We start from the raw sequence: 19,924 nt of genomic DNA on the forward strand, positions 1-19,924 counted from the left end.
GTGGGGGGTAGTGAGAGGATTCACCAGAGACAGAGTGGGGAACAGAACAGCCGGATTGACTGAAATACACTGCTGAGGGGAGCAGCAGGCGAGACAGGAGAGGTCTGCTACCATGTGGGTTAGCTCCCTGACCGGGGATTGAACTCATGCGGATAGCTTCATAATGCTGACGCTTAACCCCTTGCACCACCAGGGAGGCCCCTCCCTCCATTTCTTTACTCAACTTACACTAAAAGAAGTTACTTACAAAATTTGATCCATACCACTATAATCAGCACCCTGTCAGCAAGCCCCAAAAATAACAAGAAAGGCGAACATAGTAACTTGCAATCTTTTAACCTGATAACTCAGTTAAAAGACACTTTCCCTTGTAACTGGCATGATGTGGTCAGATACCTAAAAATAAGTAGATATCCCTTTTCAGAGAGAGAGTCACTTCTAGTAGTGAGGCCAGGAAAAATGGCACCTATGTTATCTCTATCATTAACTGGTGGTCAGATAAGTAATATCAAAAATCAGTTGCTTTTCCTTGGTACAAGGCACAGTGAATCAAACATGTGCTACCTTGGCTAACTTGTAGTATCCAGATGAGGTGTCAGGAGAAAACAAGACAAAACTGAGTTTGGTAAATTTGTTATAACTTAGCGATTAAGTGTAAGTTTATTATTCAGATTTACCCTGCTTTCCCTATTCACACCATCAATGAATAGCAATATTGACACAGGCCATAGCTAAGACCTAACCTCTAATCATTAAGACAAAGTATGTCCTACTTAACTGCATTTACTGACGTATAGTCACCTTCTAACTCAATATCATTCTTAAAGGTGTTTTACAAGTTTGGAGTCATAGCTTTTCCATTAGTAAATTAACACTATGCAACTGTCTTGAAAACTCCATCTTAAATACTTTACAAATGACTTGCATAACTGTGAGTTGCCTAATCAAGAAAGCAGGTAATCCTAAGTATCCTGTAGTAATTAGAAGATACAAGAGGAAAGAAATTTTAACATAAAAAAAGGTAAGTTATTTTAAGTATCTGAACAACCCTTCTCTGCAACCCATGCAATAGTATTTGTTTTTACCTTTTTTTAGTAGTGACTTAAAGTTATATCTGAATCTTTCAATCTTTATATCGTCACCCACAATGCATAAAACTAACCAACAAGCCTGCTTTTTCCTTTTTTTTCCCCCCCAAGATTTATTTATTTATTTATACAAGCACTGGGTATAGTCAGAAGCACAGGAGGGTGAGAGGATTCACCAGAGCCAGAGCGGGGAGCAGAACAGGCAGACCGATGAAGCACACTGCTGAGGGGAGCAGCGGGCGCGGCAGGAGAGGTCTGTCGCGCCATGTGGGACCCTCGCTGGTGGCCGGGGATTGAACTGGCGCTGCAGAGGCTGCAGGCAGCTTCTCAGCCCAGCGCTCAACCGCTGCACCACCGGGGAGGCCCAAACCTGCTTTTGCTAGTAACAAATAGCATAAGCAATAACTAAAGAACTTAAAAGCATCAATTAACTACAAATGACTACTAAAGAATTTTGAGCTTACTCAGAATACCGTTTAAAAAATCCATTATTATGGTGGGAAGTAGAGTAGAAAGAGGCCAGGGCTTTAGCCAAATACTTACGCTAACTTTGGGCTGAGAAGGCAAAGTTCCACTTGCTTTCATGGTGCTCACAAGCTTGTTGAACGCAGTCATATCTCCATCTTTTTTGAGCTGTCGATTGTTGGTAACAGCACTCAGGGTCTCCTCTAAGTGTTCTGCCATGAAGGGAGTTGAATTCTTCACTTGCTGGTCCACCTTCAAGCCCTTGAGTCCTGCTTCTACCTCTTCCACTGAAAGCACAACTCCAGAATGTGCTGATAAGTCAAACAAAGAACACTTGGTAGGAATTCTTTGACAATCATCATGGTTAACGTGAAAATATTTCACAGTTGAAATGAGGTTGTCAGAAAATACTGACACCCAAAATAGACAAACTGAACACTTAAAATCATAGCTGCTCAGGGGAACAAGGCCATAATTGCATACTTAATAAGACAAACTAGGGATCTAGGGAATCACAACTGTGGTATGCTAGTTTTAACACTTGACAAGATGCTATCGCACATCCTGCTGGAGGACTTCAAATGGGTCTTCTGGAGACTTGTTACCTGGGACAGGAATCTCAGATAGCCCAGTATCAGCAAAATTGCTACATGTACTGTACTTTGGTTATTCTATCACTAAGGTTTCATGGAGAGGGCTTAGTACCCTAAGACAGAGCATGGCAGACTGGGTCAAAGGTGTGAGGAGATGCCAAGTTAGTCATCATGACTACCACACTCATTGGAGTGCTATAATCAGACTGGAGGAGAATGTGGAGAAAAAATTTTTAATGGGGCCCATGATCCACAGAATATCAGTTATCAGGAAGGTGGTATTGTTTGACTAGAAGATTTTTTGAATGACATTAAGCATATCCTACCACCTGCGTGACTTGTGATGAAATAGCAGTATATTGGGGCCAATTGCCTTAAGCATCCAAACTTAAGGAGAACCTTACAAACACTCACAGCTCTCTTTAAGTTTTTCTTTATTTGCAGAAAGGCTGGAAAGAAGAGGTTTTAAATCCACTTTGGCTTTCTGTAGCATTTCTAAAATATCCACTTTATTTTCAGCATGGTCTTCCAATGGTATAGGAGCAAAATAATTCCCCGAGTTCTGTCCAGGAGAAAGGATGGCTTGCTCCAGACCTAATATTGTAAGAAAACATATTCATGACTAACTGGTCCTAATAAAGCATAGTAACATATTTTCAACAGTATTAAAAGGACAGAAATGAAGACTTTTCAGTATCCACAGATTCTCTGGTAGATCCCTGACTAATGAAGACAGAATGAACCATGTCAGAGCAAGTTCAAGTCTATGTTGAAGGCCAGAAGCCATTTTACCTGCAAGTCTCTCCAGTTCTTCATGTGGTGTTGACCCAAGACTGCTGGATCGGCTTCCTGAACGGCTTGGGTTAGAGAACCATCTACTGAATCGACTGGCAGAGACTGACCCTTCTCCCAAAACATCTTCTATCATCTAGAGGGAAAGACAAAAGTAGCTAATAGTTTCTTGTTAAAAAAGACAATGACAGGGCCTCCCCTGGTGGCACAGCGGTTGAGTGCTGGGCTGCGAAGCTGCCTGCAACCTCTGCAGCGCCGGTTTGAACCCTGGCCACCAGTGAGGGTCCCACATGGTGTGCAGACCTCCCCTGCCGCGCCCGCTGCTCCCCTCAGCAGTGTATTTCGTCCGTCTGCCTGTTCTGCTCCCCGCTCTGGTTCTGGTGAATTCTCTCACCCTCCCGCGCTTCTGACTGTACCCAGTGCTTATATAAATAAATAAATCTTTAAAAAAAAAAAAAAAAGACAATGATAGTAAAGGTTCCAATATTAAGAATGTGTCACTTTGAAACTTCCCTTGATGCTGGTGACCTGAAAGTAAACACCCTCAGAACTTAGGATTTTGAACATGTTTGTTTTTTTCTTCCCTTCCTGGGTCATTTCTGTGCAACCTCAACTTGGGAACTTGGGTATAATCAACCATGTACTTTCTAAGCATATAAAGAAAAACCTGATGGCACAGAGTGTTTTGGTTTCCTTTGCTTATTAGAAAACCCATGAGTTACTGAATAGTCTCAGGACAATTTCAAAATCAAAATCAGCACCAAAGGAGTGGGAACAAAAAAAAACCAAAATCAACACCAGAGTAAAGCATATCATTGCCAAGCTGATGGGTGGCCTTCAACTGAATATCAGGAATGAAGAGCTGATAAAACCCTTCCTTCAAACTGCTCCAAACTAATGAATATCATGAAATTCAGCGATGACAATTTCTACAGCCAAAAGCTAAAAAGTAGAGCTCATATAAATCATAATTCCAGGCCAAAGTTACAAAGTGTTAGAATGTGGAAGATTAGCTTTTAACTGATTTCTAACATCTCTTTGAACTTAATGAAGACTTTTCATATTTTGTTTTGAAACATATGGGGGTATAATTAAATGATGCACTAAGATCAGAAATAATTTCTTTACTGTTTTATAAGAGTAATTTCTATTACTAATCCTCAAAAACTAGATTTAATCTCTTTTTAAAAAATGAGTTTTCGGGCCTCCCCAGTGGCACAGGTGGTTGAGCGCAACACTGTGAAGCTGTCCACAGCCTTTGCAGTGCAGGTTTGATCACGGCCAGTTGGTGAGGATCCCACGTGGCACAGCAGACCTCTCCTGTCTCACCTGCTACTCCCCTCAGTAGTGTGTTTCACTCAGTCTGCCTGTTCTGTTCCCCACTCCGTCTTTGGTGAATCCTCTCACCCTCCCGCATGTCTGGCTGTATCCTGGTTCTTGTATGTATGAATAAATAAATCTTAAAAAAAAATGAATTTTCAATTCTATGCTTTCATGAATCCTGTAAATGGTCTTTGTGCTGTGTTCTCATGAAAAGATAAAGCAAATGTCAATTCAAAAATGAGGCACAGGGCCTCCCCGTTGGCGCAGCGGTTGAGCGCTGGGTTGCGAAGCTGCCTGCAGCCTCTGCAGCACCGGTTCGATCCCTGGCTGCTCCCCGGCCACCGGAGGAGGGTCCCACATGGCGCGCAGACCTCTCCTGCCACCCGCTGCTCCCCTCAGCAGTGTACCTGGGTCCTTCTGCCTGCTCTGCTCCCCGCTCTGGCTCTGGTGAATTCTCTCACCCTCCCGCGCTTCTGACTATACCCAGTGCTTGTATAAATAAATAAATCTTTAAAAAAAAAAACAAAACAAAAAAAAAAAAACAAAAATGAGGCACATCCTTGAAAATAAGGCATATACTTCTATACCAACGATAAACAAAAACTTGGGTTTTTCTGGATGATAAAGTTAGTGACTTTGTTTTATCTGAAGTCTAGAACTAACAGTTTCTAAAATTAAGCAGTGGGAGATTAAATATATACTCTTACTCTTACCTGGAAGAATTTTCTAATATACCCAAACCATGTGAAAAAATACTTCTTTTGAACTCTAGAACAGATTTAAATTCAAGACCCTAATTTGGCTTGTAGTACATTTTGCTGGTGGTACATTTATTTTCTGGACCACAGAAAATTGACACAGTTTCAACCATATTCCACTCATAGATTCTCACACCTTATAATGCTGACTAATTTTGCAATGATCCAAGTAAGAAGAGAAACATTGAGTGATTTCACTGTGAAAAAATGAGAAATGTACCCAAAATGTAATTACCTCAGTCACGGACAGGACAGGAATTATTTAAAAAGTAACTAGGGGCCTCCCTGGTGTTGTAGGGGTTAAAGACAGCGCTATCAAGCTGTGGCCAACAACTGCAGTTCAATTCCCCAGCCAGCCAGGAAGCAACCTACATGGTGTAGCAGACCTCTCCTATCTTGCCCATTGCTCCCCTCAGCAGTGTACTCTGGTCAATCTGCCTGTTCTGTTCCCCATTCTGTCTCTGGTGAATCCTCTCACTCCCCGCATCTCTGGCCTGTACCTTAGTTCTTGCATGCATAAATAAATAAATCTTAAAAAATAAAATAAAAAGTAACTAAATGCAATGCTACAGTGATTAAAAATATTGAAAGAGTTTGAAATGTTATAGATAGCAAAAATGTCTGCATTTTAATTATTATTTTTCCTCTTATTGTATAGGAAAAAGGTCAGAAGATACACATGAAAAAGGAAATGAATATAAAATATCAGGACTTTTTCCAGAGGGAACAGTAAGTGCTGAAAAAGTCATTTCCATTTTTTGATCCATTACCAACTTTGTTTCTGTTATAGAAGCTAAGTTTTACTATAACCAAAACCAAAAAGTAAAAACAAAGTTACTTTTAAACACATTTACTGGAAATGCCAATTTCTTTTTTAAAGATTTATTTATTTATTTATACAAGCACTGGGTACAGTCAGAAGCGTGGGAGGGTGAGAGAATTCACCAGAGCCAGAGCGGGGAGCAGAGCAGGCAGAAGGACCGAAGTACACTGCTGAGGGGAGCAGCGGGCGGCAGGAGAGGTCTGCGCGCCATGTGGGACCCTCCTCCGGTGGCCGGGGAGCAGCCGGGGAATCGAACCAGCGCTGCAGAGGCTGCGGGCAGCTTCGCAACCCAGCGCCCAACCACTGTGCCACCGGGGAGACCCTGGAAATGCCAATTTCAAGAAACTAAAAACATTGTATTTATTTTTTTAAAAGATTTATTTATTTATGCAAACAAGAGCTGGAATGTAGGCCAGAGGTGTGGGCTGGGGCGTGCGGAGGATTCACCAAAGACAGAGTGGGGCGCAGAACAGGAGAACTGACTGAAAGACACTGCTAAGGGGAGCAGTCTGCGAGGCAGGAGAGGTCTGCTGTACCAAGTGGGTTGCTCCCTGGCTGCCAACAGCTTCATACTGCTGAGACTTAACCCCTTGCACCACCAGGGAGGCCCTAAAAACATTTTAAACTTGAATCTTACGAGTTTATCTAGTCAGTCATTTTTACCAAAGAGCAAGCTGGATGCTCTAGCAGCAGTGGCTTGCTCCTGTATTTTGGTACAGAAGTTGAGATCTGAACCCGTAGCTCTGACTTCTTGTTCAAGACATCCTCTGTACTTCCTTGTCACTCATCAGCTGCTAGAGAAGAGGATGCCATGAACTGTGTTCTGGTATATATCAGTTGCTCTTTCGAGACTAGATTTTCAGTAGCATTTGTAGCATAAGCTACATGGACTGTTTGGTCTTTTAAACAAAGGTTGTTTAGACAAATCATACTAAGATTCAAATTACTCAGATTATCAAACAGATATTGTGAAATATTTTTGCTGTATTATAGCTATTAAGTTTTTTTTTTTTTTTAAAGATTTATTGATTGATTGATACATACATACATACAAGTACTGGGTACAGTCAGAAGCGCGGGAGGGTGAGAGAATTCACCAGAGCCAGAGCTGGGAGCAGAGCAGGCAGAAGGACCGAGGTACACTGCTGAGGGGAGCAGCAGGCGGCAGGAGAGGTCTGCGCGCCATGAGGGACCCTCCTTTGGTGGCCAGGGAGCAGCCGGGGATCGAACCAGCGCTGCAGAGGCTGCAGGCAGCTTCGCAACCCAGGGCTCAACCGCTGTGCCACCGGGGAGGCCCTATAGCTATTAAGTTTTATTCATAAATGCTTTTTTATTTTAGTTTCCACATTTATGGAAACTTTGTATTTGTTTTGCTCAGTTTTACTGATTTTTGAAAATTTTCTTATGAATGCATATAAGGTTATTATCATGTTCTTCTTCATCACTCTATATAGTTTAGGATTACATTTTGATTTCCGTTTTTTCCCCCAACATATTTCAGCACCTGTTCTGTGTCAGGCACTGTAATAAGAGTTGCATCATATATACAAATTTATTTCTAATTATTTAACTGAAATTTGTACATAGGATACAAAATTTCAGTTTGTATAAATTTTTGGCAATTTCTAATATGTTGCAATGTCAGTAAATACAACTTACAAATATAGGTATAATCTGGTTTATACCTATTAGTAACTAACATTTGTGGCATGTTAATTATGTGCCAGGTATAATTTCAAGCACTGTATGTAACATTTACAATTTGCTATTCCAATTTTACATATGTCTTTCTTATTTTTCCACAGTATTATATTAGAGTCCATCCAGTTGGTTATATAGCACAATTGAACACTGGCATTTACTAACCCCAGCTTTGCTTTTGAGTGTGTGTATTATGGAATATATAGCTTAAAGAGCAGCGCATGTCAATGGAGAGACTTCCTAACCTAGTACTTATTGCTTACTAGTAGCCAAGTTTTGGGTGAGGGAGAGAGCCAAAGGATAAGTTGGTGATGAGTTCTTATTCCTCTTTTTTGTGCTTTTTTTTTTTTTCTTTAAGATTTATACAAGCACTGGGTATATAGTCAGAAGTGCGGGAGGGTGAGAGCATTCACCAGAGTGGGGAACAGAACAGGCAGAAGGACCAGAAATACACTGCTGAGGGGAGCAGCGGGCGGCAAGAGAGGTCTGCGCGTCAGTGTTCAATTGTGCCTTGCCTGGCGGCCGGGGATCGAACTGGCGCTGCAGAGGCTGCGGGCAGCTTCGCAGCCCAGAGCTCAACTGCTGCGCCACCAGGGGAGGCCTTCTTTTGTGCTTTAAAGGCAGTACAGTTGTGGGGAATTAAAGAACAAAGACTTAATTGTAACTACATAAGTTAGAATTTAGTGCTTGTAAAAATAAATAAATCTTTATTTTTTTTTTTTTTTTTTTTTTTTTTTATAGAGGCATGCTTTATTTATTTGTTTGCTGGTTTGTTGTTTGTTTCTTTTGTTTATACATGCACTGGGTACAGTCAGAAGCGCGGAAGGGTGAGAGAATTCACCAGAGCCAGAGCGGGGAGCAGAGCAGGCAGAAGGACCGAAGTACACTGCTGAGGGGAGCAGCGGGCGGCAGGAGAGGTCTGCGCGCCATGTGGGACCCTCCTCTGGTGGCCGGGGAGCAGCCGGGGATCGAACCGGCGCCGCAGAGGCCGCGGGCAGCTTCGCAACCCAGCGCTCAACCGCTGCGCCACCGGGGAGGCCCAATAAATAAATCTTTAAAAAAAAAAAAATACTCGCTTCTGTGTGCATCAGACACAGATCTTTCCTCCAAAAACTTGACAAGCCTACACTAATTAAATGGCCAAGACTATAGGAGCAAGTAGTAAGTGAAGATTTGGGGATGTCTTATTGTTTCTACTTTAAATGTCCAGAAAGACAACTTTAAGGTTTCACTGCAACACTGAGAGTCCTTCAAGGCCCTTTTTAGTAAAGGTTTTTGGAACTATCACATCACAGCGGTACCACCTTACCCAAGGAATGTACATTAGCCTTACCCAAGGAATGTACATCAGCATGATACCAATCACCAGTTATAAAAATGCACTTCCACAGTAAATCTTTACAACTCTTAACTACTTGAAAGTAAACCAGACAATGTTCTTAAATATCTGAAGAATTCTTAGATCAATGCTACCAGCCTGGAAAGAGTTCGAGACGCAGTCATTTCTATTAAACTGCAAAACAAGGCCAACACAAATTTAAATAATACTTAAAAATAAGAACCAAAAGACCCCAAGACAGCTAGCAAATAATACTTTCAATAGAGCTATCTTAAAAATTGAGGTCAAATTGAACCATAAAGTTAACTGCTCCATTCATATTGGCATGTGTGCTGCTGTACTCACCGAAGCCAAGCATGGCACCTTATCAAGGTTAAAGAACTCATTAAAGTCAAATTCTCCTGGGGACTGTTCAGCCAAGATAGCATCTCTTGGCACTTCCTGATCAGCAGCTGGCTCCTGGGCAAGGAGGACCTCCACCTCATCTTCTTCCGCCACTCCTCCATTGCACTCAACTATGCCTGAAAACAAACCCAGGACAAAACAGTATGATCACGTGAACTACTCCATACTTATTCCTTGGCCTCAGCCATCAACCCATGTGTACCACAGCCATAAATGACTTTAAAAGCAGACTTCTTGTGCTAGTGTAGCACTCACAACAGCAACAGTCCTCATTAGAGGAAGACAAGCCAGAACGCCAACATGATGGGGAAATAATTATGGTTCCCCTCCACCCATTCTTCAAATTTTCTACAGTATAGTGGATTCTTTTCCAATGGGCATTTTTATTTTTTTTAATTTATTTTTATTTTTTAATTTTTTTTTAGATTTATTTATTTATATAAGCACTGGGTACAGTCAGAAATGCGGGAGGGTGAGAGAATTCACCAGAGCCAGAGCGGGGAGCAGAGCAGGCAGAAGGACCGAAGTACACTGCTGAGGGGAGCAGCAGGTGGCAGGAGAGGTCTGCGCACCATGTGGGACCCTCCTCCGGTGGCCGGGGAGCAGCCGGGGATCGAACCGGTGCTGCAGAGGCTGCCGGCGACTTCGCAACCCAGCGCTCAACCGCTGCGCCACCGGGGAGGCCCGGCATTTTTATTTTTTTTTTTATTTTTTTTTTTTTTTTTTTTTAAGGCATGTTTTATTTATTTATTTGTTTGTTTGTTTGTTCGTTTATACATGCACTGGGTACAGTCAGAAGCACGGGAGGGTGAGAGAATTCACCAGAGCCAGAGCAGGGGCAGAGCAGGCAGAAGGACCGAAGTACACTGCTGAGGGGAGCAGCGGGTGGCAGGAGAGGTCTGCGCGCCATGTGGGACCCTCCTCCAGTGGCCGGGGAGCAGCCGGGGATCGAACCGGCGCGGCAGAGGCCGCGGCAGCTTCGCAACCCAGCGCTCAACCGCTGCGCCACCGGGGAAGCCCCAGCATTTTTATTTTTAAAGATAGTTTTTACAAGCCTCTTACTGCTTAAAAATGGAACCAATTAATTGTGTCTGCCTTTGTCCATGTACCCACACCACCAGTTTAAGTCAAGGATCAGCAACCTAAGGTATTTATGTGAAACATGGCTTTAAGGAAGTTTTTAGCTAATCTTTCAAGGTAAAGTTTAAATGTCTTTTCCTCTGCCTTCACATTTTTCCCTACTTAGCAAAATTACTGTCTTTTCTATAATGCTTGTGTTATCTGTCAGAGTACTTATCATACTATTATAGTAACTCTGGTGAGAATGAGTTCTCCAAGGGTAGGTAATTTGCTTTCTCTTCTTGTATATAGTGCCTGGTACATTAAAACGCAATCATGTTCTGTGGTTTTTATGATGGGAATACAAGGTCTAAATGAAGCTACCAAACACTGACATTTAAGGAATCTAGAATGTCTTTGTTTTGGCTACAGTATAGGCAAAAAGCAAAATCCCTAGGATTAAAAAACAAAAACACAACTTTTTTTTTCCTTTTAAATAAATGCACTGAGAGATACTAGGCATTCAACTTCTTAAAGAATACAATTCCAAAGTTCTACCCTGCAAAATTCACCTATTTGAGTAGCCTGCAGCTGACGATCACAGCAGACACAAAATCTTTCCAGCGGGAAAAAAATAAAAGCATCCACCTTATCAAAGGTTCCAACAGTTACCTCAGTGTTTTAATTAATCAGTCAGAATATTCTAAACCAAGAGAAATTAAACGCTATCAACTGCTTTCATCTAACACTTCAAGAAGATAGATAGCAAAGCAGGGAACCACAATAGCTGAAAGCTAAGAGTGGTGTGCTTACCAAAGGTCTTAACACAGCAAGTGGCAGAAAACTCAAACCCTTGTAGCTGATGCTCTTCCATACCATGGCTGTGTATACAGGCACTGTTCCTCTACAGGTGCACCAACCACCTAAGAACCTGAGCATTCTGAGGGCCTGAGGCATCTAGTGTGATGGACATTTGTAAGCTTCAGAATCCTTAAAGGCTAATATTTAAACTACACTGAGCACCTTAGTGGAGGTATTATCTTCACTTTACAAAGAAACTGAGCCTTAGAAAAAGAAGCCAACTTAACAGCCTAACTAATGCCAAATTTGTGTCCTTTTTCTACTACAGTAGTTTTATCCCTGACACACTTTACCTACCAGAAGAATCTGCCTGCCCACTTCAGGAATGGCATGGAACATAAATTTTGCTGCAGTTTTGTGACTCAAATTAAGGATGAGAGCCTGAAGAGATTCTAACTGGCTCATACATCTAAAAAATAAATTTTTAATATTTACCCTGTCACTTTTTTTTTTTAAAGAGAGCATTGTTTGTTTTGTTTTGTAGGTTTATTTTTATTTATTTATACAAGAACTGTGGTACAGGCCAGAGGCGTGGAAGGGTGAGAGGATTCACCAGAGAGAGTGGGGAACAGAACAGGTAGACTGACGAAATACACTGCTGAGGGGTGCAGCAGGCGAGACAAGAGAGGTCTGCTGCGCCATATTGGAATCTCGCCGGCCGGCCGGGATCAAACCCGCACTGCAGAGGCTGCTGACAGCTTCACAGTGTGGCACTCAACCGCCTGCGCCACCAGGGACCTGTCACTTTTGTGTTGAGATGGGGACCTCTCTTAACAGATGAATGGCTTTTACAAGCAGCAAGAGTGACCAGAATGCAATTTTATACTAGCTTTAAGCATTCTGGAAAGCAGAATGGGACTGACAAGTGAAAAGGGTTATGAGTGGGTTTATTATGCCAGACTTAAAAGTCAGGGACCCAAGAAAGACAACTAAGCTAGGGTTTTTTTTTTTTTTTTTTTAAATCATATTTCAGAATGAGCACATACTTTCATTAGAGAATACAAACTAATTTTTTTTTTAAAATAAATTGAGGTTGTTAGGGGCCTCCCCGGTGGCGCAGTGGTTGAGCGCTGGGTTGCGAAGCTGCCCGCGGCCTCTGCAGCACCGGTTCGATCCCCGGCTGCTCCCCGGCTACTGGAGGAGGGTCCCACATGGCGCGCAGACCTCTCCTGCCGCCCGCTGCTCCCCTCAGCAGTGTACTTCGGTCCTTCTGCCTGCTCTGCTCCCCGCTCTGGCTCTGGTGAATTCTCTCACCCTCCCGTGCCTCTGACTGTACCCAGTGCATGTATAAACAAAAACAAACAAACAAATAAATAATAAATAAATAAAAACATGCCTCTATAAAAAAAAAAAAGTTTAAAAAAAAAATAAAATAAAATAAAATAAAATAAATTGAGGTTGTTAACAATTTCCCCCTGGTTAAAATTCCCCCGGTATTTTTTTCCTGGCTGTATGTCTAATACATTCAAATTGTTTAATTCATCACATATGTACCTCTCCTAGCACTGAGCCCTGTTTAGAATGGGTATAGCTCAAAACATCTTTAAAGTCATGCATGCAAGGGCCATGGCTTATCGCACTCATTGTATTCCTAGCACCGCTGTGTCCCTGAAGATAGCTGCTATGTAAGTTCAGTGGAAAGCTAGAATATTAGACACAAAAAAATAGACTAAAGGGCGCTCATCATTGCTCCCCCTCCTTTCATTCTTGCAGCCAAGATGAAACCACAGAAGACCTGTTTATCTTAAAAACAGCAGTGAGTACAGGCTAGGGACTATTTGCAATTAACTAATGAGGTAAATGAGTCAGGACCTCCATTCTACTTGAGGTTCTGCCATGAAACCTGTGTTACAGGGTCTCAAGTTGTTCGTCTTTCCAGGTCTGTCTCTCTTTTGTTATCTGTAAGGTGAGGAGGTGCCACCAGCAAATACCTCGCTCCTTTGGCTTCCCTGTTTATAAACAAATGGATGAAATTCAAATTTCATCTCAGTTAAAACAAACACATAGGGAAAGAGGCCATGAATTTAATCTGGAGGCATTTTTGAGCTTGCCAACTAGCCCGTGAGCAAACCTTACCCTCCCCAAGGTGAAAAAAATGTAAGGACAAAAGTTATCATTGAAATTAAATGGTGGCAGCCGTCCAAGAATACTGTGGGCATTTGATTCCTTTGACTCTTGTGATAGATGAATGTGTGGAGATGGCCACTGGTGGGCAACACATCAATACTAGAATACGAAGAAATAGTCTCATCATGTTAGAAACCGCGGGGCAGCTACCAACAGTGGCTGTGTTTACTAGAGAAAACAATTGCCTCCACATAACCCCTTCTCCACAGCAACTTTTTCACTATAATGTAAAAAAATGGATCATATACATTTTCTTATTGAAATTTTTTGTTAAATAAACTTTTGTAGTAGTCAAAAAAACCAACAAAACCCAAGACATGCTTTTCTCACCAGAAGCCTGACCTTTATCATTAGGTGAAAAGACCATACTTGCTGGTGCTGCTTTAGCTTAGTCATGAATGAGACAAGGGCACAGTTCACAGACAATTTAATAGCAGTCTCCCAACTACTCCTTAATTTCCTCTATCACCATAGTGAAGAATGTGTAACAGTACAAAGATAATGGTAATGTCTACTGTATTTTCAAGAATGCGCCAAAAAAAAGACAAGTAATGTGATTTTTCTTTTCCATCTAAATAAGCTTGTTTCTGCTCATACACTGTAGCCTTGTAATTTTAAGGTGGCACAGATTAAATACAAGTATTAAGATTACTCTCCTATTTTGTTGTGCAATATCTGCCAAAAGATTTTTTTTCAACTAAACCTAAAGGCCAGAAGGAACTAGGATTTACTGAATAAGGGTCCATGAAAGGTGGAGCTCTCATGTGTACATTTGATATTCCATGTTAAATGGACTGTCTTCAAATTAAAATGAAATGGGCCCACCTATTAAGAGTTTAATTAGAGGGCCTCCTTGGTGGTGCAAGGGGTTAAGACGCAACCTATGAAGCTGTCCGCAGCCACTGCAGCACGAGTTCGATCCCCGACCAGGGAGATACCCACATGGCACAGCAAACCTCTCCTGCCTCACCCACTGCTCCCCTCTGCAGTGTATTTCAATCAATCCACCTGTTTTGTTCCCCACTGTCTCTGGTGAATCCTCTCACCCCTTGTACCTCTGGCTTGTACCCCAGTTCTTGTATGCATAAATAAATAAATATTTTTAAAAAAAAGTAGGAAAAAACAAAAAGTTTAATCAGAAACTATCCTTCTAAGCAATAGCCCCAACACACAAATCCAGGCTAGCCCACATGGGGTCTTCACTAGGGCCTGCAGTGCCTCTTTCAAGACCATCAGTTTAGGGCTGCCCATCTCAGGGCCAGGCCATTGTCCTAATTAATGGGCCCCCACTCTCCACCAGGCACCTCTTACAAATTAGCGCTGGCCTTTCTGTTTAGCAAGGGAGATTTTATCACAGCTGAGAAAAGCTTGGGAGAAGCCAACTCAACAAACAACTGCCAGAGGAAGATCCAATACCACGGTGAAGAAAGTGGGCTCTGAAGTTCAAAAGCATCCTGTCAACTCTCAACTTTACTACTTACTTCCTCAGTGTCCACAGAGAAGTCACTTAAGTCCCATGTGTGCCATTTGCTAATCTACAAGAGACATAAAAATACCTACCTCACAGGGTCATTAGGAGAAGGAAGTAGGATTATTGAGGTACCGCTGTGCCTAGTATGTATTCAATAAAAGACCTCTCCTTATCTCTATCACATTCTTCTCTCTAGGGAACCCTTTCATGTACATAATGCTCTTACAGGGTAATGTGAGATTTTTCTGTTTAGCACTGCAGGCAGATCAAGTTAAGAAGACAGTATAATCTGCGCCTGCTGAATTCAAACTTAGGAAGCAGTTTCAAAATCTGGCTGCAAAAGTAAAAACCTGCCATTTCCTAAACAGTGGTTTCCATTTCTAAATGTACAAGTAAGACAATGATAAGCAGATTTCATTTAAGAACAGTAAATTTCCCTCCCAAAGTTTTCACTGACCTTCCTTCACAGAAGCTGTCCGTCGCCTTGTTCTCTTTCTCCCCTTATGATCTTCTTCCAGTATCTTATCATCAAAGCCAGTTAGCTCAATGGTTTCAGACTGACTTGTGGGTCCAGCTGAGAACCATTCTGGTTCTTCTTCTGTATAGGAATCATTTCTTCTACGTTCACCAAAGACACGCTTACTATCCCCAAACTCCCTCTGGAAAAGTACATAGTAAGATTAAAAGAGTCCAGTTATGGCATTTCTACCTCTATTAAGGTCTGGACAAATTAAATAATGCTCAGTAGTGAACTGTAGATACTAAGTTAGACTTGAACTTCCATCCAGCCCCCAACCATCTCTATGCTTCTATATCTGATTTAAAATAAGAGGGAGTTGTTTATTCCAATCTCAGAATTAAACTGGTACAAAGTGAATGTTGAGTTCTAAACACATGAGGCAACAAAGGATCTAGAAGACAAACCCTGAAACGCTTGTCCTTATAGTCCCTCTCTCGGTCTCTGTCCCTCAAGTCCCGTAGATCCTTATCACTAAGCCGATGATCCTTCTCAAAGGTCCGAGCAGAGATTATCCTTCCACTGCCAATCCTCCTTCCACCAAGCAGGCGAAGTCCATCACTGTCTTTCTCCAAAGGGCTTCCTGAGCGCCGGGAGCTAACAGCAGCTGTTACGTGGCAGCCCCCTCCAAAGCTTCGTCTCTGTGGGCTGAGAACAACATCTAAGTCATCTTCTTTCACACGCTCTCGTGGATCTGGAAAGATGCCAAAAAGAGAAAAATTAAACCAACAAGGGCATTTTCCCTTTCTTATGTCCATGACTGGTGGTAGTGGAAGTATTGGAAAGAGTCATCACTAAAACAGATAGAATTAACACGTATATTAAATATTTAAATAAGACAGAGCCTTTTACTTTTTCTCTTTGGAACACTAAATGTACTTTATAATAAATTATTTTCCAGGATTAGTCTCCGCAATCCCTTTATTTTGACTAAGTCGTTATCTATGTAATTATTAGCAAATGTTTTGTCAACTAAGAACTATAGTAGGTGTCAGCATTTGAAAAAAAATAACTACTTAAAAAGTTAAAGTGTCTCTTCAACAAATGGTATTGAACAATTGGATATCCACATGAAAAAAACAACCCCCACAAACCTGAATCCATGCCTAGTACATTATACAAAAATTAATTCAAAATAAATTACAGCTGTAAAATGTAACAAAGCCTAAAACCATAATACTTCTAGAAGAAAAATTTAGGAGAAAATCTTTATGACATTGGGTTAAGCAAGTTTTCATATGCACAAAACCAAGAGCATAATCCATTTGAAGAAAAATGATAAATTGGGCTTTACAATCAATTTAAAACTTCTGCTCTTTGAAAGATATTGTTCAGAGAATACAAAAACAAGCTTTAGATGGGGAGAAAGTACATTAAAGCATATATTTGATAAAGAATCTGTATCTAGTATATAACTTTAAAACTTAACACAAACAATCCAATTAAAAACAAAAGGACAAATGGTTTGAACAGACACTTCACCAAAGAAGATTTATGGATGGCAAATAAGCACATGAAACGATACTCAACATCATTAGTCATTAGGAAAATGCAAATTAAACCATAATGTGTATGATACCACTACACACCTATTAGAATGGCTAAAATAAAAAAAAAAAAACTGACCATTCCAAGTGCTGGCGAGGATATGGAGCAAGTAGAATTCTCACACACTGCTGGTGGAAATGTAAAATGGTGTAACCACTTTGGAAAACAGGTTGGCAATTTCTCAAAATGTTAAACATATACCTACTATAGGACCTAGTAATTGTAATCAGGTACTTACCAAAGAGAAAAGAAAGCATATGTTCATATAGAGACTTGTACATTAAAGTTCATAGCAGTTTTAATTAATAGTAAAAAACTGGAAACAACCCAAATGTTCATCAATAGATAAATGGATAAACTGGCAAATTCATACAATGGATTATTACTAGGCAATAAAAAGGAATAAACTATAATAACCCAACAATATGGATGAAACTTAAAATAACTATTTTGAAAGAAAGAATCTACCTAAAGAGGACATCTATATAATTCCATTTATATAAAATTCTGGGAAATGTAAACTAATCTATAGTGACAGAAAGCAGCGTGAGGAGGATTTTAAGGGAGGGACTCATAGGGGTTAACTAGAGAACTGGGGAGGACAGAAGTACTTATTACTTTGATTGTGGTAATGGTTTCAAAAGCATGTAAAAATGTCAAAACATCAAATGAAACACTTTATCTGCAGTCTATTCAATGTCAATTGTAGCTCAATGATTTTTTAAAAAATAAACATGCCATCAGAAAAAAAAAAATCTTCATAAAAAGACCAGAAAACGAAAGAAAAGTCCAAGTGAGAAAATCCTCCTAGAATCACCTCACCAGAAAGAGTTCCTACAACAAGACACAATAGTTTTCTTTGACTTGATAATCACAGCTACAATGCAGTGGAACACTGTAATACTCCTAACATATGGTTGTACCTAAGTTTACTCAACTTATTTCTCTGTTGGACATTTAGGCTGTTTCTAAATTTTCATTGTTTTAATCAAGTCTCTGTGCACATCTTTAATGATTCTGTTAGAATGAACTGTTCAAGGGACACTACTAAATATGCTGACCGAACGATGACCTTTCTACACAGTCTAACTAGAGTTACTCCTATCTTCTTTGCTCAGTTCCAAGTTTGTTTTATGATGGGTCTTCCTCTCAAAAGGAGATTCTCTTGCAACAAGTTCCTTGACTGGCTTTTTATATTACTAGGTCTTCATTTTGCTCTTAAGATATGTATCTTTTCTAGTTTAAGAGGGTAAAGATGTGAAAGATCAAACTTTATTCCTGTTTCAAATCTATATAAATCCTATCGTAACTCATGATGAAGAATTAGTAAATTGATTTGTTTATCCCAGAGGACTAGTCTCACAAATCAGACTAAGCATATTCAGATTTCCAGCACAGGGTAACCACATCTAACCCTGTCATCCATATCCGTGAAACATATCACTATTTGATATTTAAAAACATGTAGCCTAATATAATCTACTTGCCACAGGAAGGTTATGATTTTACTCTGCTAATCAGGAAAATCCAATTTTTAAATCAGCTTCCTGATAATGACATTTTCCCCAATACATAAAATTCTCGGGCCTCCCCGGTGGCGCAGCGGTTGAGCGCTGGGTTGCGAAGCAGCCCGCGGCCTCTGCAGCGCCAGTTCGATCCCCGGCTGCTCCCCGGCCACCGGAGGAGGGTCCCACATGGCGCGCAGACCTCTCCTGCCGCCCGCTGCTCCCCTCAGCAGTGTGCTTCGGTCCTTCTGCCTGCTCTGCTCCCCGCTCTGGTGAATTCTCTCACCCTCCCGCGCTTCTGACTGTACCCAGTGCATGTATAAACAAACAAACAAACAAACAAATAAATAAATAAAACATGCCTCTATTAAAAAAAAAAAAAAAAATTAAAATTCTCAGAGCTAAAAATGAAGCAGTAACATAAGTGTGTCATCTCCAGTATCGCTGCTTCCACTCCTGAGTAACTTGTGTGCTCACCTACAATCTTGCGCACCAAGGAAGGGCGGTCTGTATCCAACTCTTTCTTCAGACTTTCCACTGGTGAGCTCCGCCCTGAGGCTGGGTAGAGAGAGGCATGCCACTTCTCAGGGTCCCAGACACCATCACTGTAGGTTAATTAATACCAACAGTTAGCATTTGCACTCATGAAATACATAGTCTAATTTCTAAACCTCTTCAGGTAAGTAAGTTATGAAAACACCTTTCCAATATAAAACTGTATGGCTGCCATCAGAATGGTTATATCTTTTAAGATGACAGCAAAATATTCAGTAATATTTTGTTGTTCACATAACACCAACAGTCACTTGAAAACCAGTGGTCTGTGCATCAATGAAACATTCAGACCACAAATCTCAGGACACAAATGGATTACAATAACTATGCCTGTTCCACACAAAGAAGAGGCCTCATAAATATTGATTACTCAGTTTACTTCACATTAATACAAAGGAAGAAAAGTCAAAAACCAAAAAAACCCTTAATCCTCTCACCAGAAGTAGGTCCTGGAATCCTTACTATTTTTCCAAAATTTCTATAGTCTCAGTTTTTCCCCCAAGCAGAATAGCTCTTAAGAGCCTAAAATGTGTCAACTGAGTTTTATTTTGTTACTCTCTCTCCAACGATTGAGTGGCAAATGGTACATTGTGCACAGCAGAAGTTTTGGAGTCCAGTGATTTATGACCAAATTCTCACTATTTTTCCACCTCTGGACATCCTGGACGAGGTACTAAACTATACCCTTTAGTTTTCTGCAAAAAGAATTTCCCCAACCCCTGATCAGAAAAGGTCACACTAGCACTATATTCTGTAATTATCCTTCTGAGCCTATTTTTGATGGTAATGATAAATTCTCACACGTATTTGACTGCTTCTTTCCACAGACTAATCCTCCACGGAGAGTATTTGATAGCATCTGACACATGCTATTTACCACATATCCTATACAACTAGGAAATTAAACAGAATAAATGCATTTTTTGTTAAACTTGTGGGCAAGTATTAACCATCTATCTTGATATTTAAGAAGTGACCTTAAAATCTTAAGTTC

At 40.8% G+C, this 19,924-nt stretch overlaps 2 protein-coding genes across 5 annotated transcripts in view; one reads left to right on the forward strand and one right to left on the reverse strand.

Moving 5' to 3' along the window:
• The window catches only part of EIF4ENIF1 (eukaryotic translation initiation factor 4E nuclear import factor 1), a 45,566-nt gene that overhangs the window by 12,399 nt on the left and 13,243 nt on the right, over nt 1-19,924 (reverse strand). For all 4 annotated transcript variants that reach the window (XM_037510945.2, XM_037510943.2, XM_054695264.1 and 1 more), the window contains exons 4-10: nt 18,853-18,980; nt 15,730-16,016; nt 15,263-15,464; nt 9,228-9,403; nt 2,939-3,074; nt 2,561-2,740; nt 1,632-1,864 (exon numbers count right to left, since the gene is read on the reverse strand). In XM_037510945.2, coding sequence (XP_037366842.1) covers nt 1,632-1,864; nt 2,561-2,740; nt 2,939-3,074; nt 9,228-9,403; nt 15,263-15,464; nt 15,730-16,016; nt 18,853-18,980 — 1,342 coding nt within the window. The remainder of the gene's footprint in view (nt 1-1,631; nt 1,865-2,560; nt 2,741-2,938; nt 3,075-9,227; nt 9,404-15,262; nt 15,465-15,729; nt 16,017-18,852; nt 18,981-19,924) is intronic.
• SFI1 (SFI1 centrin binding protein) overlaps nt 1-19,924 on the forward strand; it is a 104,250-nt gene that overhangs the window by 220 nt on the left and 84,106 nt on the right. The window contains exon 2 of the mRNA XM_037510932.2: nt 5,678-5,748. The gene's annotated coding sequence lies outside the window, so the exon portion shown is untranslated. The remainder of the gene's footprint in view (nt 1-5,677; nt 5,749-19,924) is intronic.

The sequence above is a fragment of the Talpa occidentalis genome, unplaced genomic scaffold (assembly GCF_014898055.3).
Source record: "Talpa occidentalis isolate TD23 unplaced genomic scaffold, MPIMG_talOcc4v2.1 talOcc4.14, whole genome shotgun sequence".
NCBI classification, from domain to species: domain Eukaryota; kingdom Metazoa; phylum Chordata; class Mammalia; order Eulipotyphla; family Talpidae; genus Talpa; species Talpa occidentalis.